Source organism: Mytilus edulis, chromosome 6 (genome assembly GCF_963676685.1).
Source record: "Mytilus edulis chromosome 6, xbMytEdul2.2, whole genome shotgun sequence".
Taxonomy (NCBI): Eukaryota; Metazoa; Mollusca; class Bivalvia; order Mytilida; family Mytilidae; genus Mytilus; species Mytilus edulis.
The window spans coordinates 44,905,861-44,931,826 of record NC_092349.1 but is presented as its reverse complement, the minus strand read 5'-3'; the positions used below and the strand labels follow the sequence as shown (position 1 = coordinate 44,931,826).

The 25,966-nt window shown below is 31.1% G+C and overlaps 1 protein-coding gene across 1 annotated transcript in view; it reads right to left on the bottom strand.

The window, feature by feature from the left end:
- LOC139527738 (synergin gamma-like) overlaps window positions 1-25,966 on the bottom strand; it is a gene marked incomplete in the record, with an annotated part of 53,688 nt that overhangs the window by 2,702 nt on the left and 25,020 nt on the right. Inside the window, 16 exon segments of the mRNA XM_071323380.1 lie at window positions 874-930; window positions 1,725-1,875; window positions 2,557-2,639; window positions 3,141-4,874; window positions 11,932-12,000; window positions 12,296-12,405; window positions 15,308-15,392; window positions 15,762-16,233; window positions 18,160-18,322; window positions 19,247-19,382; window positions 20,251-20,445; window positions 21,159-21,350; window positions 22,097-22,275; window positions 22,874-22,947; window positions 24,033-24,256; window positions 24,992-25,023. Coding sequence (XP_071179481.1) covers window positions 874-930; window positions 1,725-1,875; window positions 2,557-2,639; window positions 3,141-4,874; window positions 11,932-12,000; window positions 12,296-12,405; window positions 15,308-15,392; window positions 15,762-16,233; window positions 18,160-18,322; window positions 19,247-19,382; window positions 20,251-20,445; window positions 21,159-21,350; window positions 22,097-22,275; window positions 22,874-22,947; window positions 24,033-24,256; window positions 24,992-25,023 — 3,956 coding nt within the window.

The following is a 25,966-nucleotide window of genomic DNA, read 5'->3' as shown; positions in this document are numbered from 1 at the left end:
AGTAATGAAACACAATAGACTCATTTATTTTTCTTGTGTGGATTCATGCGGTATAAACACGAATCAAATATCTATAATAAATACAAATTTTTATCCATGAAAATTTGTACCATGAAATAGTTGAATCATGTTTATTTTCAGTTGTCTTAAGGTAGATGGGGTGTCTAAATTATAATCCATAGAATTTTTTAATAATTTGCCAAATGTAGTTTATATTATGCTTTTTAAAAAAAAGTAATAAAAATAATGGGTCACCGGGCTTATTTTCATGCTACACGGTGTTCAAAATTGACAAATTTTGTATAGATTATGCATGGAAAACCCAATTTTCTGCAATAAAGCATAAACTACACCATAGAATTTTGAGATAACATATGAGAAGATAGCTTTAATAATATGCTTTCAGTTAAGAAAAAGAAAAAATGGGGTCACCGGACCCGTTTTCTTGCTACATAATAAAATAGAGAAATTCCTAACACATTCTATTGTAAAAGTACCTTAATCTGAATTATCTGCCCTTGCATTTGAGTTGCCTCCCCTTATGTGGCAAAGTTGGAAAAATTTTGATCAAACAAAAGTTTTCTGTTTTTGTAAAATACAACCATGAATATGATAAAACATGTAATTTTCTATACAGAAGTGGAAGTTCTTACACATGAATTACCTACTACTCGAAAAATTTGCACATTCTATTAAAGATCTAGACCTTGTTTTCTGGTATTTCCAAATCAAAGATGGAGGAAGACACCCTATCTACCTTAAGCTTACTATAAGAAATCTATAGATTTTCAAAAATTTATCACAAGTTAATATCTATATTTCAATTAAAATAATTAAAATATTCTATATATTAATTAACTATCCTTTACTTACCTGCTGACTTCATGGCCACAGTTATTCTACAAACAATCCTGTATATTTCCACTATACCTGTGATAATAATAAAAGTTTAAGCAATAGGTATGTACATAGAATTTTATTTTTCTATATTCAAAAAATGACGATAAAATAACAGTGCCATATATTTTTACATTAATCTTGAATTCAAATACTTTTTTTTACCATGCTTTTATTTATGTGTCTTTTTTATTTTGTTATTGGTCTGACCATCTTTAAAAAATGATTTTTTGTGTTTGTTAGTATGTTTTTTAGGTTAGTTGTAAATATATATGTTACAAGTTGATGCAGTCTGTTAAATTTTCTTTTATGTACCCTGTATCATATTTATTCATACTTTTAAATTTAGTATTAACTAAAAACATATTAACACATCTAGACCCAAAGGTCATATGAGCACTATAAAAAATATCAATTTAATACTATCATATTAAAATATACCTTATGCAATATCAGACTTAATTAACCATTATGAAACTGTGAAAGTATATATCTTCCATGCAATATTTTTTGTTCTTTTTCTGGTTCATTTATTATCATGATAAATTATTTTTCTGCGGGTCTCAATGCTAATACTTACTAACTCTAACAAATACGGCAGATTTCAGTTCATTTTTTTATTATGTTAAAACCTGTGTTATTTCTATTTTGTAGCAGAATTCAGACAACAGCTAATGCTACCTTAGCTAGATTTCTTTAGGAGCAAGCACATTTGGCCATGCTTTTCAAATTATGTGTCATTTTGACTATATACATTCTAATTATATTTTTTTATCCATATTTAAAATAAATAATATACATGAACTTCTGTCCTATAACCTACTTACCTTGTACATATTCTGTTCCTTGATCTGATCTTATGACCTCATTACAAACACCAGAACTGCTGATAGAGTTAAATAAGTTATTAGCTTCTTTAATATTCTTGTGGCAATTCTCTAAACACCTCTGCCATTCATATGCATACTTGTCAGAACCCTGTAAATAAAGTTTTCACATCATCATTAATTCATTATTTACATAATTTCAATAATGGCTTTAAATGGTAAATACAAATGTACGAGGTTATGGTGATTATTTAAGTCAGAATAAATGTATTTTAATTTACTGACATTTCATTATAATCTTTAAACTCATGGTTTTATAAGTCTTGTAAATAATGTGTGAGTTCAATGGGTTTTTTTCTATTGTTAAATTTGATATAATTTTCAGTTTAGTATTGGTATGACCATATGCATATACTGCATGTACTGTTGTTTCATTATTATTTATTGAGTGTACATTTTCATGATTTTTGTGGTTAAAGGTGCACCACAAATCTAGGAATTTCACAAATATCAAATTGCCTGTTATGCAAACTCTGACAAGACCATTCAATGAATCAATTATGAATATATATATGTCTAAATCCATGAAATTGGGTACCAATGAAAATATAATGAATAAGTGAATCCTTGGTGTGTCACTTGATTTCAGCAATCAAGCAAGATTGACAATATGTCACTCAATGAAGAAAAAGAGAAATGTTTTTTTTAATTTTACAATTGGAGCAAATGGAACAAACTTAGAAGAACTACAAAGCCAACTTTAAATTAGATAATGAACTTTCAATAGAGTTTTTAAACACATTGTAAATTGAAGGTTCCACTGTACACTTACTGTTATGTCCTCCAAGATTCCACTGTATCTGTCTCCAAACAATGGAACAGGCTTAGTGGTAGGTACTCCAAAACTAGGTACATCTGAAATAGAAAAATTGTGAGTTAGAAAAAAATGGTGATTTTGAATATTCTAAAAACATTTTTTTTAATCTTAAATCATGTTAATCAAAGCTTTAGCACTTTATATGCCAAGCTATTACTAAGTACCTTGGTTCACAGTGAAACAAGAAAGAGTGATTTTTGACTGATACAACTGTTTGTGTATTAAACTTTTGAGATCATTCTTCAAATAGCTAGAATGCCCTCTAGACTATAGATGTCACTGGTACTGCCTAATTTATGCATACTCCACAACCCCTGTGATTCATATGAGTTTAAAAATTTGTGATTCTCTATAGTGTATTTTAACAGAAGTATGTTGACCCAATCTGTTGAAGAAATCAGATAAGTTTAACAGTCATGCTATCAAAAGAATATCAAACTCGTATCAGTCTTTTTAAATAGAAAGATAAAAAATGTCTCCTTTATCAAATTGTCTCCCTTACCCAGGAGCAACTAAGAATCAGTTGTGCTTTATATTACCTGGTTTGCTAGTTATTTCTTCAGTAACTTTATCTGCATCAGCTTCTTCTTTTTGTTCATCATTTTCTGATTTCTCCTCCATGTCAGAACTGTCTGCAGATTTACTTTCACCAGACTTTGGTTCAGAAATCTTCAAATCTAAACTATCAATAGATTTGGAGTCTGGTAAACTCTTTACTTGAGGGAAATCTGCAGCAAATTCATTGCTGGAAATAGACACTGAGTCACTGTCCTTCACATTCAGAATGTTTTTAGAAAACGGCAGTTCTAAACTTGAAACAGAATTTGTATCCTCTGGTTTAAGTCCTTTGTTTAATTTAGTGTCAAATTGTAAACTGTCAGTGGCAAAATTAAACTGATTTGAGGAATCAGAATCTGTTTTCTTGTGAGTTTTCTCAATTGTAGATTTGGACTGTGTCGTGAATTCCATGCCGTACATGGAGTAAATTTTCTTCTTTTCTTGCGTATTTTGGGGAGGTGTGTGTGTAACATCATCAATGTCATATCCTCGACTAAAATCACCGTATTCATCTTCATCATCCAAACCCTCATCCATGGGTGGCGGAACTCTGAAAAGGTCATCATCATCATCAACAGATAGTTTTGGAATGTTTCGTGGTGGGTTATTCTCTACTTTAGACGTTGGAAAGTTTTGCTGAAAAGCTGCTGGCTTGTCTATGGATGTTTCAAGATATCCTTTACTGTCCTGTTTAGCTGTGCCTTCACTATCATTTTGAGGTAAATCTGGTAGTTTATATGAAGTCAAAACAGATGGGTCATCTCTGGGTTTAAAAAGTCCCAATATTTCATTATGTTGTAAATTCTTCTTTTTCACAGTAACCAAATCTGACTGACTTACAGAAATTATTGGTGCAGGTGTTTCATCTGTTAATGTAGTGTCAACGGGATTATGAGAAGGCCCTTGAAAATCTGCCCAATCATCACCTTCACTTTTCTGATTTGCTGTTGAGAAATTTGACCAATCATCATTTGTTGTTGTATTCACTGCTGGATTATTAATCAAATCTCCTTCCTTTTGTACACCTACTCCACCACTGAAACCTGACCAATCATTATTTGAGTCTGAATTTGCTGCTGAATCAAACAAATTATCTGACAAACTCTGATCACCTGCAACAATTGTTTCTGTACTTTGAAAATCTGCCCATTCGCCTTCATCTTCAGCCTCATTGCCTTCATCATCCTGCTCAGTACCAAAAATAGATGGACCTGATGTATCAATTGTTTCTAAAGACCTAAATGCTGCATACTTGTCCTCGTCTCCAATGAGGTCAGTTGCACTTTTAGATGCCGACAAATTATCATCCTTTGGAACAACCTGGGGAGCCTGCTGAAAGTCAGCAAACTCAGAATCTGATGACTGTGGTGAAAATGTAGTTGTTTTAGTTAATGTAACAGTCTTTGGGGTGGCTGTTGCTTTTTTCTTGTCGTCTGGTTTAGGCCAAAGACTTTTGATAGCTGGTATAGGGTTAACACTGTTGCTATATGCTGTTGGTGGTAAATTTGTTGTTTTTGATATCGGCCTATGTAATGGACTCTCCTGTTTTTCAATATCCTTCTTTTTATTACTAAAGTCATCTAGGTAAGACTCTAAAACTTTGAAATCTTCATTCTCGGACTGTTCTGATGATGTAAACTGACTACTGTCACTAGGTCTGCCTGCAGATTTAAAATCGTCAAAATCATCATCCATACTGTTTGGTGTTGAGGCCCCTACAAGTAAAAAGATGGATTCTCTTTTAAACTTCGAATTTATTAGCCCTATCAATTTGTTATTCTACCATTTACTTCTATTCATATTAAATGCATCCATGTATAATAAAAAAATTATTCAGCCCTTGATACCATTTCAATGTCTTTATTTTCTTTTTTTCCCCTATCATATTTTTTTGTATTTCATAGTAATTAGATCAGATATAAATTTAAAAAGACTGATAATGATGGTAATATTCCAGGGATATTTAAAGTATAAAGCAGGAATTTACTGCTGTAAGTCAGATGGGAAAGTCTTTTTGATCTTTTGTCAGCATGCTATTCAAATCATCAATTGTAAAAACATTGTAAGGAAAAAACAGCAACAACAAAAAATCAATTTACACTGACATGACTGAGTCAAATTCAGGCTATGATTAAATTATGTTTAAAGTCCACCATACAATTTCTTAAAAGTGGAGAAATAAATTTTATAGAATGAATGCACTGTACCTAGAAAATGAGGGAAAGACAACTTGTAAAGATATCATACAATTTACTGAGCATGCTTAAAAAAATATCTTCACTCGACTTATTGTACGTTAGGCAAATTAGGCAAACAAAAATCAATCAATTCTAAATGAATTACCAAGCATATTAAAAAAATGAAAGACTGTCTGATTGGTGTTTAACACCCCTTTCAGCACTATAGGCTATTCTGAGGCTGTAAGTTTTGTTTATGGAAGAAGATAGAGAGCCCAGAGAGAACCACAAACCATCAGCAGGAAAACTGACAATCCTTGTTAATAAAGAACTGAGTTGAATGCACTTGCCATGAGGGTGGTTCAATCTCAAAACCTTAGTATTGACAGGCCAGTGATACAGTAGACTAATTATTAAAATGAAAGACCTTCAATGTCTTTAACTAAGGACAAGTGTTAAATCAAATCAACTCAAGCTATTAGGATGTTCCACAAAAACAATGTCTCTACTTGTTTTTGTCTATTTTGAATAATATTTTGTTTTGTTATTTAAAGCATTCAGAAAACGAAAATGTGTCAATAATAATAATAAAACATATTAAAAAATAAAATAAAATTGATACTTAAAAGAACGCTCGTTAGAAATGAGTGATAAATTAGTTCTACATGTGTGTAATGATCATGCATTACCTACTAAAGAGGAAAAGGTGAAGCAAAATATCTTAAATTCAATATAAATTCAGTCCACTGTAGTATTGGTTAATTGTTAATAGGTAAAATTGCACTATGGGGAAAATGATTTACCCCTCTTTTCTATACATTTTTTCTTAAAACTTTCTTTTATTTATTTTTCCATCTCAATTTCCTCAACTGAGATTGGTTTGCTATATCTAATTGAGATATACCCTGCATATTCATTTTAATTGTTAAAAAATCTTGTTCCAAAAGATGGACTGTTGAAATTAATATTTAAAATTGTCCTGTAGTTCAGCTCAATTCAGACAAAACCTGTTGGTGACCTTCTGCTGTTGTCTATTCCATGGTCGGGTTGTTGTCTCTTTCACACATTCCCCATTTCCATTCCCCATTTCCATTCTCAATTTTATTTAACTATATTACTTCAATTAGGTTTATTTGAATTACATCTCAACAGCATAAATTAATTTGAATAATGACAATATTGTTAAAAGCTTTTGAAACAATATAAACCATTATCTGACAAGAAAATTGATATGAATGGGTTATGCTACAAAAAAATAAAGATTCTGTGCAAAAGGTTGTGTGCACTACAATATGGCACTACTTGCTATAATCAATATGCAGATACACTTAAAAATAATAATTTAAACTGTTCATAAATCATTTAAATTTTTAACAATAAGGACAACAGTCAAATGTTAAAGTTATCTTGTCAGAGCTTGACTGACCCCAAGGTATTCTGTTAACATGAGAGTTATTTCACCTTATTTTACAATTGCATAAAACTGTAAAAAGTGATAAAATTTGCATGCAGGAATAATTGTACAATTCCATAATATGCATGTAAAAAATGCACTCAACAGTTTAAAAAGGCCAATTTTACCCTTTGGCAAAGAGGGTATGTATTGAAATTGTGAAAATAACAGATTACAACCAGATGCTCCGCAGGGCGTAGCTTTATACGACCGCAGAGGTTGAACCCTGAACGGTTAGGGCAAGTATGGACACAACATTCAAGCTGGATTCAGCTCTAAATTTGGATTGTGATTAAATAGTTGACACAGCATAGGTTTCTGACACAGAATGAATGTGTTCTAATGAACTTAAAATTTTTGTTTCTCTTAGAGCAATTCACTATGCTGTTGAATATTAATCCTCTCAAAAAAATGTTTGAAGAAATTTTCTTTTTTATTTATGAAATTTCAAATGAGAAAAATTGAACCCAATTTTTTTAATCACATCCCCCTTTCCCTTATTCCAAAACTAATCTCAATTAAAATTTCTAATGAAGTTTGCAACAATAACTACTCATTTAAATACATCATAAAATATTAAGATGTAAAAAAACTGCTTGTTATCACTGAATGGTAAAGATTATTTTAATTTATCAGTTGGTAGTAAAAAGTGAATATACATTGTATATGGCAGATTTTACAGTATTGTGTTCTGTCTCCTACTTTCATGTTGCTAACGTGACAGAGACAAAAATGAGTAACGTTAGCGACATTTGGACATGTCACATGAGCAACAACATCTTTAAAAGTTAAAATGTATGCACACAGTGATGTTTAATATATGCCTGGAGTAATAAAATTGTACAGTCTGGTTTAGAATTTCTAAATATACAGAATGTCATTTGCAGGTGTACTTTATATCAAATGAATACACAAGAAACCAAAAAATGAGTAACGTTAGCGACATTTGGACATGTCACATGAGCAACAACATCTTTAAAAGTTAAAATGTATGCACACAGTGATGTTTAATATACGCCTGGAGTAATAAAATTGTACAGTCTGGTTTAGAATTTCTAAATATACAGAATGTCATTTGCAGGTGTACTTTATATCAAATGAATACACAAGAAACCAATTCGTAATAGTAACATTAGCAACATCTACTATCATGACATTACGTTTTGTTGCCAACGTCTTTTTGGTGGACGGAATACATTTAAGGTCCTCTTGTAACGATATTACATACAACTTCCCATCTTTGCTTCCCCATCATGTGAAGGAACTGACTCTGAATCTATTTCTGCAAAGGGCGATATCGTAACTCCTATACAGGAGAGTTACAGATCTAAATATATGTTGCTCACGTGACACTGATTTGGACGGAAACGTCGAGAGTAACGTTCGCAAAAAATAAAACAGCCAATGATATTGATTCCTCAAGTCCTTTGAACCCCTTACGTCATCCAAATTTAATATGATTGCTATTTTCAATTATTTATAAAACCCGGGATAAAAATAACTACAATGGGCTGTCTGAGAACCATCAAGAAGATTGCGATCGTGACATACCACAATGGACGGAAAAGACGTGACGTTAGCAACAATATTATTAAATTACCTTTTTTAGCCTTTACCAATAAAAAACTGCCTTCAAGTTATGATTAAAACACAAAAGAAGACTTTTTATTAAAATATAAGTCCATGTTATTAGGCTCCACTTATAAATAATACTTCAAAATTCCACTCCAAATAAGCTGGATGTCAGTAAAGTAGGTCATGATGTCTATTCCATGTCCAATATTTTGAAATTGAAAACCCTCTAATTCTAACAAAAAACACAAACACAGAGTAATTTTTATTTTTATTTACTCAGAAAGCCACATTTTATTCAATAACATAATGCATTACTCCATTACACAGTCGGTTTCACAGTTTCAGCAATTGCTTTTTTGATGGATACAAAAAAACAATATTTCCTTCTTATTGTAAAATCTGCCATATTGTATATAACAAAGATTTAAGTTGATTCTGGACAAAGAAAGATAACTCCAATTAAAAAAAAATCTTGCTATTGCACAATATTTTGCAATTAGATATTTCTTGCTTACTATTCTGGACAAAGAAAGATAACTCTAATTTAAAAAAAAATTGAAATTTCACAATATTGTGCAATTAGATATTTCTTGCCATTGCGCAATACTGTGCAATTGAAAAGACTTGCTATTGCACAATACTTAATATAATAATTTTAGATCCTGATTTGGACCAACTTGAAAACTGGGCCCATAATAAAAAATCTAAGTACATTTTTGGATTCAGCATATCAAAGAACTTCAAGATTTCAATTTTTGTTAAAATCAGACTAAGTTTAATTTTGGACCCTTTGGACTTTAGTGTAGACCAATTTGAAAACAGGACCAAAAATGAAGAATCTACATACACAGTTAGATTTGGTATATCAAAGAACCCCATTTATTCAATTTTTGATGAAATCAAACAAAGTTTAATTTTGGACCCCGATTTGGACCAACTTGAAAACTGGGCCAATAATCAAGAATCTAAGTACATTTTTAGATTCAGCATATCAAAGAACCTAACTGATTCATTTTTTGTCAAAATCAAACTAAGTTTAATTTTGGACCCTTTGGACCTTAATGTAGACCAATTTGAAAACGGGACCAAAAGTTAAGAATCTACATACACAGTCATGACAGTTAGATTCAGCATATCAAAGAACCCCAATTATTCAATTTTGATGAAATCAAACAAAAGTTTAATTTTGGACCCTTTGGGCCCCTTATTATGTTGGGACCAAAACTCCCAAAATCAAACCCAACCTTTCTTTTATGGTCATAAACCTTGTGTTTAAATTTCATAGATTTCTATTTACTTATACTAACGTTATGGTGCGAAAACCAAGAAAAATGCTTATTTGGGTCCCTTTTTGGCCCCTAATTCCTAAACTGTTGGGACCTAAACTCCCAAAATCAATACCAACCTTCCTTTTGTAGTCATTAACATTGTGTTTAAATTTCATTGATTTCTATTTACTTAAACTAATGTTATTGTGCGAAAACCAAGAATAATGCTTATTTGGGCCCTTTTTTGGCCCCTAATTCCTAAACTGTTGAGACCAAAACTCCCAAAATCAATCCCAACCGTTCTTTTGTGGTCATAAACCTTGTGTCAAAATTTCATAGATTTCTATTAACTTAAACTAAAGTTATAGTGCGAAAACCAAGAAAATGCTTATTTGGGCCCTTTTTGGCCCCTAATTCCTAAAATGTTGGGACCAAAACTCCCAAAATCAATACCAACCTTCCTTTTGTGGTCATAAACCTTGTGTTAAAATTTCATAGATTTCCATTCACTTTTACTAAAGTTAGAGTGCGAAAACTAAAAGTATTCGGACGCCGGACGACGACGACGACGACGACGACGACGACGACGCCAATGTGATAGCAATATACGACGAAAATTTTTTCAAAATTTGCGTCGTATAAAAAATCCATGCTTAAAGCTATGAAGTTTGTCTTTATCAGCAATGATTTATCTTGGTTTTTCTTCTTTTTTTTTCTATTTCTCAACCTACAACAATCAGATTGTCTTTGTTCAGGCCTTAGCATCCTCATCAACCAACTGCAAAGTTATCATTTCAAGCTGGGTATTATATTTATTCAAGCAAACATAGCATTTATGATGGCAAAAATGTAAAAGGCTTTGTTTTGTTTATCTGCATTTTGTTAAGCTTCATTTTCAGAACACAATTTGCCTATCAATAAGTACCTTCCTTTATTACTTGTAGACTTATCCTTTTATTTGATAAATAAACAATGGACATTAAATTATTCAACCTTTTCCAATCAAATCTAAAAATTTGGTTCTACCTTAAAATAAATAACTATTTGTTGATTTGACCATGTTGACTGACATTAAAATTAAAATTAACTTTGCCAAAAATGAGTGTGATCCAATCAAAAGTAATAAACCAGTTCAAAGAAAATGAAAAAATGTTTTAAAAGAAAGAACTTGTATCAATTGAAGTAAAAAAACAGCAGCAAACAATGTCACCCCAATACTTTTCCTTTATCTATTTAAATCAAGGCATTATTAGACATTGCATTATAGGGGAACCATAGGGAGCAGGGATAAGTCTGATTTCCTTAATGGTCCACATGCACACAAAAATCAAGATATGTAAAAAAATATATTACATACAACCTCACTATTACTTAGTATAATAATTATTATTTCATTATAGATTTTTTAAACTTTATATGTTTATTTTCTTATCCACCTGAATTTATTTAAGAAATAATTCTTTGATATCATGCTGTACAATCATTTTATATGAGTAGGCATATGTTTTGGAGTTTAATAATGTGACGTCCATTTTCACTGAACTAGTACACACTTTGTTTATTAATGGCCAGCCCAAGCTGCCTCCCAGTGTGTTGATTTTTTTACCCTGTGTTGAAGACTCATTGGGGGCCTTTTGCTGTTTTCTACCCTTCGGTCAGGTTGTTGTCTCTTTGACACATTCATTATTTCCATTCTGATTATATTATTTATGTTAATACCTTTTAAAAACTGAGAGGGAACAAGATGTGAAATATTGATAGTTATTATGCTTTCCATGTTAAAACGAGAATAGAGCATGACAGAATTATTTTCATTTTATCAGAAAAATTCAGAATTTTTATTTGAAAAAGATCAAATTCTTCTTTATAAAAACAAGTTTCACAATTTAAAGAGTAAAAACACATATAGAAATACATTTTTGTTTTTTAAAACGATTGAACAAGTTTTAATATAAAGTGATCAATGCAACTTACACAAAAAATACAATTTTGATTCAAGACCTTGTTCAGAAGACATTTGATGTTGCAAAGTCAAGAATGTGTACATAAATATTTTTCAAGAAAAAGAACATGGCTTTGTAAACAAAGTGAAAGAAGAATATCATTTTAGAATAACAGTGTACTACTGGACATTTGGTAGAAAAATGATTCAATATGTCATTTCAGTTTCAAAGTGATTATTAAAATTTTTAAGTATACAATTTCCACCACAAGAAGTTTTAGTAGATAAGATAAACATCTATAAATAGAAAATCAGACTAGATCCCAAAATCATGCAGGGTTTTAGCATCAGTACTACCTTTAGTATGGCTTAGGACTTTCTTGGGAACTGCTGAAACTGTATCGGAGCATTTGTCAGTAACGCATTCTGTCAGAGTTTATAAAACATATACATATATATAAATTAGGTACAAGTTTGTAGAAGTTTTCTTTATTTAAATGCTGAATTTAACTTGGCTATTCAGCCAGCATACAACCTTATATTTTAATTTTTAGAGTAAGATTTTCTCTGTTTACCTTTTCTTTCTTTAAGGGGGTTAAAATCTATAAAAAAAAGCAAAAAAGTACAACAAAAAGGGAAAAGCAAAAATTTTCAAATAAATTTAAATATCAACAGGTAATTACAATAGAAAAAGATGCTCAATTTATAACTTGCGAATTACCTGAGGAATCATCACTTCCAAAGAAATTGCTGACATTAGAGTAATGCTGTTCTGTAGAGAGCTGGTGCTCAGGAAGGTCATCATCTGGTAGTGGTACAGAATAAAGGTAACTGTATTAAAAAAAACAAAAGTGCCAGTTAAATAGTAAAAAATTGTAAGTGTTCACACATAAAGAAAAAATGTACAAGTAAAAAATAAAGTGAATGTTTAAGAAAGTTGTTGAATTAAAAAAAATAATAAAACAGTTTTTTTAAATATTACAAACTATACTTCTTATACTGCCAAATGTGGAGCAGGATCTGCATACCCTTTTGGAGCACCCGAGATCTCTGTTGCTCTGACTTTAGTTTTTAAAGACTTGCTAGTCTTTTTCGTTAATTTTTGGTTGTTTGCCATGGTATGTTTGTTTTTCTTCAATTTATGTTATTTTTGTACCTTTAATAGTATATTCCAACTCTTTTTTAAATACATTTTTTAGATTTATTTTTATACTCCATTTTTTCTGCAAATCTTTATTATTTCTGAATACTGTATGGTGACTTCTAGATTAAATAGTTGCTTTCCTATAGATGCAAACAACACATCATTTAGCTAAAAAATAGGCTGCTAACCCAGAAATTAATTTTCAGAATAAATTATAATTCATAAATCAATTTTCCTGAAAATAACTCTTTTGTTTAATTCAAAACAATATCTAAAATGACATTCTGATATCTAAATATCCTACATGAGCACATGTGCATTCAACTACTTTTAGATAACTTCCCGAAAAAGAAATCATGGAGCAAACTTAACTCAACTATTTATAGTTTAAAAGACATGATATAAGGTTGTTTCAAAAGACCAAACTTGAGCAAGAGTTACTTCCCCTTTGTCACATTCTGGAGGTGTTTATTAAAGTGTGCATATAAATCATAAATCAGCTAAAAAAAAAACTTGATATCATGACAGTTAGACTTTTGAAAAAGAGTTTTCCAAACAATTTGTATCTTGTTTAGCACTGCTTATAATTATTTGCTTCAATCTAGTAAAGATCTCCAGGGATGATTCCAGGTGTTTTCAAATGGGTCCCTTGAATATCAAATTGGGAAATTTTATCCCAATTGGGAATTTTTTATGCATACAATCTAAGACGAAATAAGATCTTTTTCCTGTAAAAACGGAAAATGAATATTAAGTTAATTTCACCTGTACACTGATGGAAGAAATTATTGGATTCAGACCAGGGAAGTTGTAATACATGAATATGATTGCATATGATGCACTATGATCTTAACTTTGGTAAACGAGGCCTATTACAAAAACATATATACCACAAGTACCAGCTAACATAAACCTATGGCAAGCCGTTAAGCTATTTATTCGAATTTCAAATTATCTCATAATATATAAGATATCTTATGTAATATATAAGATATCTCATATAACATATAAGATTTATTTAAGATATCTTAAAGTATATGAAATATCTTATAAATATGTTTTGTACAAGATATCTTATAAAATTTATTGGATATCATATTAAGAAAATTATATGAAATATCTTATAATTTATGTATGATATCTCTAATACTATTTCTTCTAATATATAAGATATCATAAATAATATTTTTTATAAGATATCTTATATAAAATAGATATCTTATATAATATAGAAGATATCCAATATCGATTTTAAAATATATATCTTACATATACTTTATATAAGATATCTTACAAATATACTTTATATAAGATATCTTACAAATATACTTTATATAAGATATCTTATATAGTTTATAAGATATCTTATATAATTTATAAGATATCTGATAAAGAAAATTATATGAGATATCTTATAAACTATAAGATTTCTCATAAAGTATTTAAGGTATCTTGTGAACTATATAAGATATCTTATAAACTTTTACTTTATAAGATATCTTTCAAACTATATCAAATATCTAATGAACTATTATATAAGATATCTTATAAAGTTTATGAGATATTTTGAAGTTATATTAAATAGCAAAACGGCTTGCCATATTAACCTGTGAAAAAAAATCATCCATTGGGTATTTTTTCAACAGATCATCTTTATAAACTTACCTTGATTTAAATGTATTTCAAATAGAACTGGCCAATTGTCGAATTCAGAAAAGCAATTACAAAAGTATATATATATATATACTTAATTGATAAGATATTTAAAGCAATTGAACCAGTGAACTTTAAAATTATTTGGATCATTTTCATATCTTTTGAAACAGTTCCATAATGATGACATCGTATTTTAGGGGGGGGGGGGGGGTCTCATTTCATGAATGGTCTATCATCAACTTATTTTCAAAAACGCTCAAACTTTTGTCTTTTGCGGAAAAAAGTGCAAAATATAAAATAATTTCTTTTACAAAACAAGTTTTAATCAAATTATATAACCGGCTCTGCTGAGCGATCTGCTTACCATTAAAATTCATTCATCAATATGTTATATCAAAATTTGAAAACTTGAATTTGCTCTTTGCCGAGGTCTGTTTTGACACCCATTTTGACAAAAAGCATATTTTTGATCAACCTGCTGAGCGATCTACTTTTACGAGACCAAAAACTCCGATAACATTTTAACTGCAATTGAATCCGGCCGCCAAAATTGTTTACCTCATGTTGACATAATTAAATCGTTTGTTAATAAAATGCGATCATAGTCAGCATTCTTATCCGGATTTTACTACGCTTTAACGACAAACTCAGGGGTTCACGCAATTATACTTGCTGTAATCAGTAACGGAAACTTTTCCGGAATAACGACTTCTGTTTTATTTTCCTGAATTGGGAATTTATATTTCAAACATTTTTTTGGGGGGCCGCTGGCCGATTTAAGGGCCGTTAAGCGGCCCTAAACTATATAGTGGAATCATCCCTGATCTCTTATCAGATAGTAAAACCCCTTTCATCTCTACAAAAAAGACAACAAAGAGAAATAGCTCTAATATTCAAATTTTGTCATTCCAAATCCATGGATCTATAACTCACTCCTTCTTGTCTTCTTTAGCAGACACAGGTTTCACTTTCTTTTCTTTGGCTGCAATTGGTTTGGTAATTTTCACTTTAGCAATTTCTAAAAATGAATTATACGTCAGTTATTTTGTTTAAATATTAATCATATTTCAGGTCACTTTACTAAAGATTTAACTTTATTCCATTGCAGAAATTTTGTATATCAACAATTCATATTTGTTATAACATCCATATGTACCAACATTTCAAATCTCCATTTTTAAGAACAAGAGGACCTATTATGCATCTTTTAAACATATATTAAAGAAAAAATAATAATAAATGATTGCAATAATTTCTGAATTTACAGTAAGCATTTGCTCACAAGTCATAATAAGGTGATTATTATAAAAGACTGGAGATGATATCATTTTACCATCAAAGCTTGTGTATAAGACTATATTTTTTTCAAGGGGTTTTAAACACTCACCATTTGTTATTTTTGGAGCCTCTTGAAAATCAGCAAAGTCATCATCCTCACCCATGCTGAGATTACTACCACTTGTTGTCTGATTAACAGCAGCTCCCTGGCTTACTGGTGCCCCTATATTATGTGAATGCCAACTATCTGTGTTGGGACCAGCTAAAGGTCCTGGTAGACTAGGAATAGGAGTTATCTGCCCCTGACTACCACTAGTTGTCATGCCAACTGTCATCTGCCCAGATGAAGTTACTGTTGATAATGGTGGTATCTGACTGATTACTGTATTTACACCTGATGGTATCCCTGCTGGCTGGCATGGTTGAGCATTTGACGTCTGACTGGTGGTAGGTTGATTATTAAGTGGAGCAGGAGCAGGACTGAATTGGTTGGGTTGACTAGAATGCTGAGGTGGGGCTAAGAATGGACTGGGAGCATGAGGTATCCTATGCAGTAACTCAATACTAAGTGGTTGCTGATTCTGTAAAATAAAAACAATAATTTAAAACAATTTTAAGGGACAAGGGTCCCTTGGATACCATTTGTCATTCATTTTAACATTTATCAAATTTACATAATTCAAGTATTACATTTTGATGTTTACCTGTGTTTATCTTCATCTATACTATTAAACGAGAAGACCTCATTTTGTGTGTCGCTTCTCTTCCTTCCACTATTAATTAAACACCATGCCTCTGTGTTCTATAGGTATCATGCATAGTCGCATTTGTCATCCATTTTTATGATTATTCAGATTGAGTTATTTTTGGAGAAAAGCGACAAAAAAGGAGTCCGGATATTGATTCCGTCATCAGACTGACTTTAAGTCATAGATAAGACTTCCGGTTGAAAACAACCAATCGTATGATAGAAAACAAAAATCGAAAAAATAAATAAGCCAATCAGAGCGTTCTCCATATCATGGTGTTTAGATCGCAAGAAACACAACTATTATACCTCCTTCGACAATTATTATTTTACGCGTTTTATCTACATGTAAACTACGATTATGCTACTTTAATATATAGATCCATTCTGTATTCTGTCTACTGTTTTCTTTGAATGTTTACTATTTAAGGGGTCATACCAGTTGCATATATATAAAAATAAATAAAACATGTGGAAACAAGAATGTGTCCATAGTACACAGATGCCACCTCGGTACTATATTTACTAAGTTTCCAGTTGATTGGACTTCAACTTCATCAAAAACTACCTCGACCAAAAACATTAACCTGAAGCGGGACAGACGGACGGACGTCACGAACGAAAGAACGCATGGATGTACAGACTAGAAAACATAATGCACATAAATGGGGCATAAAAATTTATTGTTGAAAGTGGAAGTAGTGATTTGGCAAAAATTAATGGGTAGAGACTAGAGGGAGGCAGGACCTTTTTCGGGACTTCGGGATCGGGTGTATTTAAGCTCGGGATTTGGGGATTGATCAATACAGGATCCAGGAATATATTTTTCGATTTCGGTATTTCGGGATATGAATTTCTTTAAAATCTGCATCTCGGGATTTCATGTTTTTAAGACCCAGATTTCCGGATCAGGACCCCTCCGACAACACCCCCTCCCCTCAAATTACCCTTAGTCGGTCTTAGTCATTTATACAATGTTCATATCCTACCATTGGCAGGTTAATAAGGCTCTCAAAAGAAAAAGCACTGATGGATCCTATTGTCCTAGAAGCATATTTTATTAGACTAATAACGATCTATATATAAGTAGTTACATTTATTTCATGTTTGAAGCGGTGCAAATTTTAAATTTAATTTGACTTTTACCAAAAGATGCATTATAGCAAAGGAGAAGAATGATTGTGGTCTGAGGCCAGAAACACGAAAATAGTTGAATTTCACAAAAAGGGAACAAATTCGAACTTTGGAAAAAGGGAGAGGGCTTTTGATACCTTTTATGAAATTCTCCAATCTCCATACATAATTATCATTTACAAACATCATCCTACAACAGTTCACAAGTTGTATATTTCCCCGCGATTTCGCGGGTGTGTTCTATAATTATAAAATAGTCATATGCCCATCAATCCTTTTGGTGTGTCATATCAATAGTTAATTTGATGGCGTTCAGTGGGAAATACCCATGAAATGTTGATACTTTATATCAATAATTCCAAGCATTGTGAACTATTTTCTATAAACTTTGTAGTTTTTAATTAAATTTTAGTATTTATCAAATCAAATTTGAGAGTTTGAAAGTTAATGAGCTTAAATTTTGAAGCTTATGTCTCTTTAAAAGATAGCAACATAGTCCATCTATCAGTAAAATACTGAACATGTGAAAAACAAATATTATCAAAGATTCTTCTCAATTACTGGTACCCTGCTTTTGCAATATATGCTATAGAAACTACATAGATATTCATTCAACATGTCTTACCTGTGCCAGAAAAATAAATCCTAGGATTAGATACAATTCTTCTTTGATCAGTTGACCAGGGGTCATTTTATTACACATTGACCAGATCTGACCTAGAACCTCCTTAGGTAGACCACTCAGTATAAGTATAGGATATAAACGGTCTGTCTGTATCAAATCTTCTCTGTAAATAAACAAAAGTTAAATTTATTTTACAAAAGTAACTTGTGATAAAATTGTATTTTCAGGTTTTTATTGACTCTTAAGCATACATGCCATAGGGAACACAATAGAATGGTGTGTATTGAATATTTGGCAAACACATTCCTCTTACCAATGACGATTTTGCAACTTTTTGTGAATATCAAATATCCATTAATTTGAATTAAATATACTTTTGATATCTTTTATTTTAAATAGACTATAAGCATGGAAAGCTTTTGTCTGTTTATTTGTTTGTTGGTGTTAAGTACCACTTCACCAACCTTGGCTATATATATAGCTATAACATGACAGAGAATTTTTATTGGTAGAAAGAGCTTGAGTATCCTGTGGGAACATCACATTCTTTGGCAGGAAAACTGGCATTTCTGAGTCAAAAACTGCTCACCGATAGTGAAGGTCCAACTCACAAACTCAAAGTTGAAAGGTGAAGGTAATGAGGCACTTTTTATGCATTCAATTATGATTCTATCTGAAAATTGTTTAACCTATCCATTTAGAATAATAGCCAACCCTCAATTTTAAGGTGGTACCCAACGCTTTAACTAAAATTAATTTGGCTCATTTAATTTTCATAAAATTTTGTCAAAGTACTTTGACAACAAAAATATAAAAAAATCAAAAAATTTGAACCAACCGTTTTGTCAGAAAAATACACTGGTTATATAGCAATTTGACAAACACCAATTTTGATCATTGAGAAGCTTAATATTCCTTTTACAAGACAACGTAATTAAAGCGTTAAGCTGACTTTACAGAGTTATCTCCCTGTAGTGTTTGGTACCACCTTAAACAGAAGTGCCTTCCAATCCCTATCCCCCTTCTGAAAATTCATTCTGGAACAGCCCTTAAACTTTCTGTGAAAAAAAAATCATAAAAAGCTTACACAACACTGGCCTCCAGTACATGTTTATATAGCTCAGGTATCTTTGACTCATCTTTACACCAGTGGGGTAGTCCTAAATCTTTCCTATCAGGTGTTGTTTTATCGGGTGTTGTCTCTTCTGGTATCATTGCTGGTCCTGGCATAAACAAAAATAAAACATATACCAACCTTAGAACATATTTTTAATAGAATCCCATTTTCAAGAAAAAAAGTTATCTAAATATAATGATTCAACTAAAGTACCAGGAGCAACACAGCAGGTGCCAACAGAGAAGTAGTATCTGTTTTCTTATCCTTCCAGTACAACAGAGACCCTCCCCCTTCTGACCTAAATTTTTGTTAGAGTTCATATTGTTTCATCTTTAAGATTATGTGCAGTCATGGCAGTGGTTTGTGCACTGTTTTCTGATCTTATTCTGTCAAAATATACAACAGAATTGATATTGAAAAAAATATTTATTTATTTACATGTAGCATTTTTGTAATTAAGGGTATAGGTTTTCAAGCTAATCATACTAAATGGGTATTGTTCCATGTTGACGGCCATATGGTGCCCTCTAGTTAATTAAATATACATCATTTGGAATTGATGGATAGTTGTCTCATTGTCAATGTTACCACATCTCCTTATCTTACATCATTGATTATAATGTTATACATCAGAAGATAACAAATGAAAAATTTGTGATTTAACATATTTTGTGTTGGACCAAGATTTGTTTGTATAATTATAGATTATCGTTGATCATCTCAACACGATTAATTTTCTCGCTTGAGCTGGTATGGCGAAAGTGAGAAAAGCAATCGAGTTGAGATGACCAATGAAAATCGATTTATCCCTATTTTACCTATGACGAAGTTGTTAATTTCATGATTAAGGACAAGTGCGTCCTTAATTTCTAGCGATAATTTTCATATCAATCAACTTCGCTTAGAAAGAAAATTATCAGTCAGCAAGATCAAATGAAAATTTTGTAAAATAGCGATAATATATTTGACCTTACCTTCTACAACAAACATATCCCCTAAATCTTCCATTTTCATCTGCTTCCACTGTTTAGCCTGCTTACTTTCATGTTGTGTTGCTGTATGACCATGATGTGATGGGTTAACTTCCTTCAGAGTTGGTTTATGGAAAGTTTTAGCCTTGACTGGGGCCGTCAGATCAGAACATTCCATCATCATTGTATTGATATCAACTACAAGTTAAAAATATTACATTTGTATGTTTATATGCCTTCTACATGTTCTACAGTACACCACTAAATTTTTATATTTGACTAGCAGTTTAAGGTACACTCATATAATTTCCTACTTAAATGCAATGTTTCTATGTCAAAGCATTTTTATAAACTTCATTCAAAGCCAATATTTTGTATGAAAACATGTTAAATTAACGATAGTACATGTAACAATTTTAACCATTTTCATATATTTAATAAAATTGAGAATGGAAATGGGGAATGTGTCAAAGAGACAACAACCCGACCATAGAAAAAACAACAGCAGAAGGTCACCAACAGGTCTTCAATGTAGCGAGAAATTCCCGCACCCGGAGGCGTCCTTCAGCTGGCCCCTAAACAAATATATACTAGTTCAGTGATAATGAACGCCATACTAATTTCCAAATTGTACACAAGAAACTAAAATTAAAATAATACAAGACTAACAAAGGCCAGAGGGTCCTGACTTGGGACAACTCTGTTTTATGTTTGTTTTACTGTAAGTGGCAGACCATAAATATTATAAAACTTCTTTTTTTTATTTGAAATCAATTTGGACTTAAATTTAAGTTACTGCCTAATGGACAACACAATAACAGTAATTCTGGTATGTTTACAATGTCTCTTCAAGTTTAATTTCATATTTTGAAAACTCTTTTATTATTCTTCCAGAGTCAATCATTGAATACCTTTCTTTTCAACCTTTTGTTGCTGATTAACTCCTCTTGGTGACTGGTTACCACTTGTTTCCATTGTGGACAGGTCATCAGTAATTACAACTTCTTCCTTTGGAGGATGAACAGGTTCTGGTTGAGTGGGCATACTTGCTGATGGTCCACCAATAAAGTCACCAAAACTGTCACTAAAATCTTCTTCAGGAGCTAAAAATATATTATTTAATGAGAAAAGATAACTCATTTCTGTTGACATGAGTCCATGAAACAGAATAGAAACTGGTCCTGTCTTTTGTCCATTATGTAACATTTATACAAAAAATTCAGGATCTATATCCTACTGATCTACTGTGACATATATACATGTTATGTAACTGAAAATTCAATGTGGGTCAATTGTTAACATAATTAAATATAGGAATTGTGTAAAACTGGTTACCGGTATAAAGCTAAGTATAAGGTGTAGTTATTGTAAATTTGAAAGAAGAAAGTGAACTATTTTCTCAAGTTTAAGTGCTTTATTCCATTTTTCATGGACTTAATTTTGATTCTGAAAGATTACAAATCATAGCTTTCTATAAGTATTGGTTTTGCACATTGTTCAAAATCCCAACTGTGACCTATAGCTACTAATTTCTACATCATTTCAACTTTTGGTCTCAGGTAGAGAGTTGTCTCATTGGTAATCATACCATGTTTTCTTATTTGTATCATTACAGTATTAAAGAGTAAATACATACTCTTGAATAAAAAAAAAGCCAAATTTAAAAACTACAAATAAGAATTAATTAAAAACTGTTACACAAATTAAGAAAGTACAATATATTACAGACAAATGCCATATATATACAATAAAGTTATGTCATTTTGCAGTTTTGGAGAAATTGCAGCTCATAAAAACCAGTTAATTACTTTTAATAGCATTTTTAGATGCAGTGTACTTCTAAACAAACCTGGAATGTTCTGTTTGACTTTTTGTTTCTCTGTTTTACCAAACATGTTTTCTATCAATTTGTTAGCATCAACAGACTGTGTATGGAACTGCTTCAGCTTCTGTTTTTGTTCTAAATAAAACTTTTCCTTCTCCATTTTCTTCATACTCTCTGGTGACATGGGTTGTCTTGGAGGATTACTGAAATTTTTTTTTTAAAGAAAATATAAAGTTGCACATTCTTTTTGACACATTCTCGGTTTCCTATCTCAATTCTAACCTAAAACATAATCTAAAGGACTATTGGTAATCTTATTGTTTGTACACAAAATGAAAATAATTGGTTGAATTTCCATTGTAAAGAATGTTTTAAACCAATCACAAAGTGATGGTGTACGTTTTAGAAAATACTACCCAGAATGCAATAAATTCTGAATAGGCCAATTGAGTGATAATTCAAAGTCCATTTAAAATATCAAAATATTCAAAGTATTAGCAAACAGGAAGTTTGTGTCTGACAGATCCAAAAATAACACTGACATTTAAACTCATCACAGTATAAAGCCTTTTGGACAAATGTGAAGACATGTTTTTCAGCAGGCCTGGAGAAATGTGTGACAAATCTTTATTTTTAACAAATAAAATAACAAGATGGTTGCCCAAACTCCTATAGGAGGAATTAGATAATCAAAAGATGAATATTTTCTTTCAAAATTTAACATAATATTAAAAATAAATTAAAAGTCTGTAACTATAAAATTATGTACTATCAGTCTCTTTCCTTCAACAAAATACATACTTTGCCCTGTATTGCTGCCCTAAAGCTGTTGGTCTGTAAGGAGGTGGGGCCATACCAGGTCCTCTCATCCCCATCTGAAAATTCAAATGTATGATTAAATAAAATAGAAAAGAAAGAATATTGAATATCCATTCATTATCATGATTATACAATCAGTATATTTGCAAAACAAAAAACACAAAAGGCAAAAAAAAACATAATTTTCTTGTTGTTCTGCTCAAAGTCACAGAGTAAGGCCTTCAACAGGGAGCAATCAAACTCTCATTTTGCTACAAGTTTAAGACAGCCCCTAGCACCAACTTGTGTAGAATTCTTTGCAATCTGACAATCACACCACAACTATGGATTGAATAACAAAGACATGGAGTAATATCAATAATATAAATCTGGTAAGAAATCAAACATGTACTGTCATAATTTAGTCCAACAATCACACTGAGGCATGCAGACAAACAATAAAAACATTGAAGTTTCAGCTTGATTCCTCTCTGTGATTAGGCATTATTTTATCTTACATGTATATAATTTTCAAACTGCCTATTCAACCATATAGTATATACATTCAAACATGTCAAAAAAACAATCTTCATCATTTTTTGGTTTTAGATGTGTGTTTTTATACCAGTGATGATCAGTTCGATTAATAAGACTTGTACATTTGTCAGATAGTTTTAAGACTAAAATTTGCATCAAATCAATGGACAACTTTCGAGTTCAATGCATTTTTGTCAAAAACTTTGGTTTTAGTGAACATCATTTGTCCTTTTATGTGCATCAACACTTCTGTTCCCATGTTGAGCAAGTGCTTGGAAAACTATGATGCTATATTGCATGAATTATTTGGCAAATTGAATTCTCATAATTGACAATCAGCCTTGCTATCATTAGGAAATTGTAATTAAGTACATACGGAACAAACATTATTTCTAGTTTATCCTGCACAATGACGATCACTAAGAGGCTCGATGAATGTTAATAATGTTAACTGATACAGGAGATCCCCATTATCTGGTAAATGACGTTATTAAGACATGCATAATTGACGACTTTTTTTTGGTGAAGGACAAACTTGAAAGTGGTCTATTAATCTAGCATAATTTTTTTTTGAAATATTTAAGTTTGTGAAGGATGTTTATTTAGATTGCTTTAACTTCATCACCTGTCCAGGAAACATCATGTTTGGAGCTCTCTGAGCATGTTGCATCTGACCATGTGGTTGCATCTGTCCATGTGACTGCATCTGACCATGTGGTTGCATCTGACCATGTGACTGCATCTGACCATGTGACTGCATCATGTGACCTGTATTCTGCATTATGGGATATCTCACCATTCCTTGCTGAACATATTGTTGTTGTGGAAACTGTTGCATTCCAAAGTTACCTGAAGGAAAACAAGTCATGTGTATTGGTGTTCAAAAAGTAAAATTGTCTTATTTTTGTGTAAACAAATATAGCACAAAATCCAGAAGAATATTTGATGACCTGTAGAGGTTTTTGTTTGTTGTGTGTTGTTGGGTTGTTGTCTGATTAACATTTTAATCAAACTACAAGGACAAGCCTTTCTGACATGCCTGAGTAAATATACAACATTCAGGGGAATTACCTAAATGAGTAATTTCTTAAATCACTTATTTCAAGTAGCATTTTGCTGCAAGTAAGAATTGTTTTTCTTTAATGATTATCTATCAAGTAGTTCAAATTAATCACTAAACTTGGTATTTTGATCATACATGTATATTGAATATGTTTTTTATTTAGTCGGGTTGTTGTCTCTTTGACACATTCCCCATTTCCATTTTCAATTTTATCATACATGGTCTCTATTTTCTTACAAAATGTCTATTCTTTTAGCATCTTTAGTATTATTTTTTTAATAACCCCACACTGTTTTGAACAGCCATCAACACTGAACACTGAAATGTTGGTCATTGTTGGTCATGAACATCAAAACTTTATTACATATACATTTATAACTGAAAACTGAAATAATCTAAAGCTAACTGTTTAAAAATTTAAATTACAAAATCACAGAATTTCTAACTTGCTAAACATAAATGATTTAAAAAAAAAAACTCTTTCAGAAGTTCCTTGGACTAAACAATAGTGGCACACTAACCTGTGGGATGGTTCATAGGCATTCTTGTATTCCTGAAAATTAAACACATACAATTAAAATGGTTACACTTTTCATAATTATGAAGATTTGATGATATAAAAGTATATATATATGCATTGGATTGATATACAGCCATGACAGCAGTATTTTTATTATATGTTGTTAATTTTACATTGAAGTCCAGCTGAAAATAATGATCAATGGAAACTTAAGTAAGATTACAATGCCTTTCCTACTACATAATCAATATTTTTTAAGTTATAAAATGATGTAGCTTTTTTGTTGTTTTTTTGCAATAAACATGATAAAATCATGTACATCATTTGTACATGTATAAATGTAATTTTAAATATTATGCAACTAACATTTTGAAGAATTACTGAACACCAACAATGACAAAGGGAAAATAAATTAAGAAGAAAGAAAACATTTGTTCTTCTACAGGATTATACAATATACATGCTAGGGGCAGTCTACAACTTGCAGTGAGGTGAAGTGTTCTTTTGCTTTTTGTGTCTTAGTGTGCGGGAATTTTTGTTGTGCATGGACCAATTTTGTGTCATGGATGGATTACTCCATATTATTGTTTTTCTATTAGGTGTATATAGTACTTACATTCAATCAAAATGAAACAAATTTTTTAACAAAGCCACTTTTTTTAATTTGATTTAAATGTTTTAACCTCACTATATGTCCAAACTATAAACAAAAAGTTTCATGCTATTTTAAACTATATACATGATCATGATGATATACAGAACACTCAATAACGGAATAAATACCTCTGATATAAATATAACATCAACTTATTGTACAATACTGATTTATAGCTTGACATACAGAGATGTATATGTATTGTATAGTCAATTCGTTTAAGTTAGTGCATGTGTAGTGTACATTGTAAATTCATGCACTATTGTGATTGTATTGACATGTATAAACACACATTTTTAGTACATTTTTTGTACCTCATAA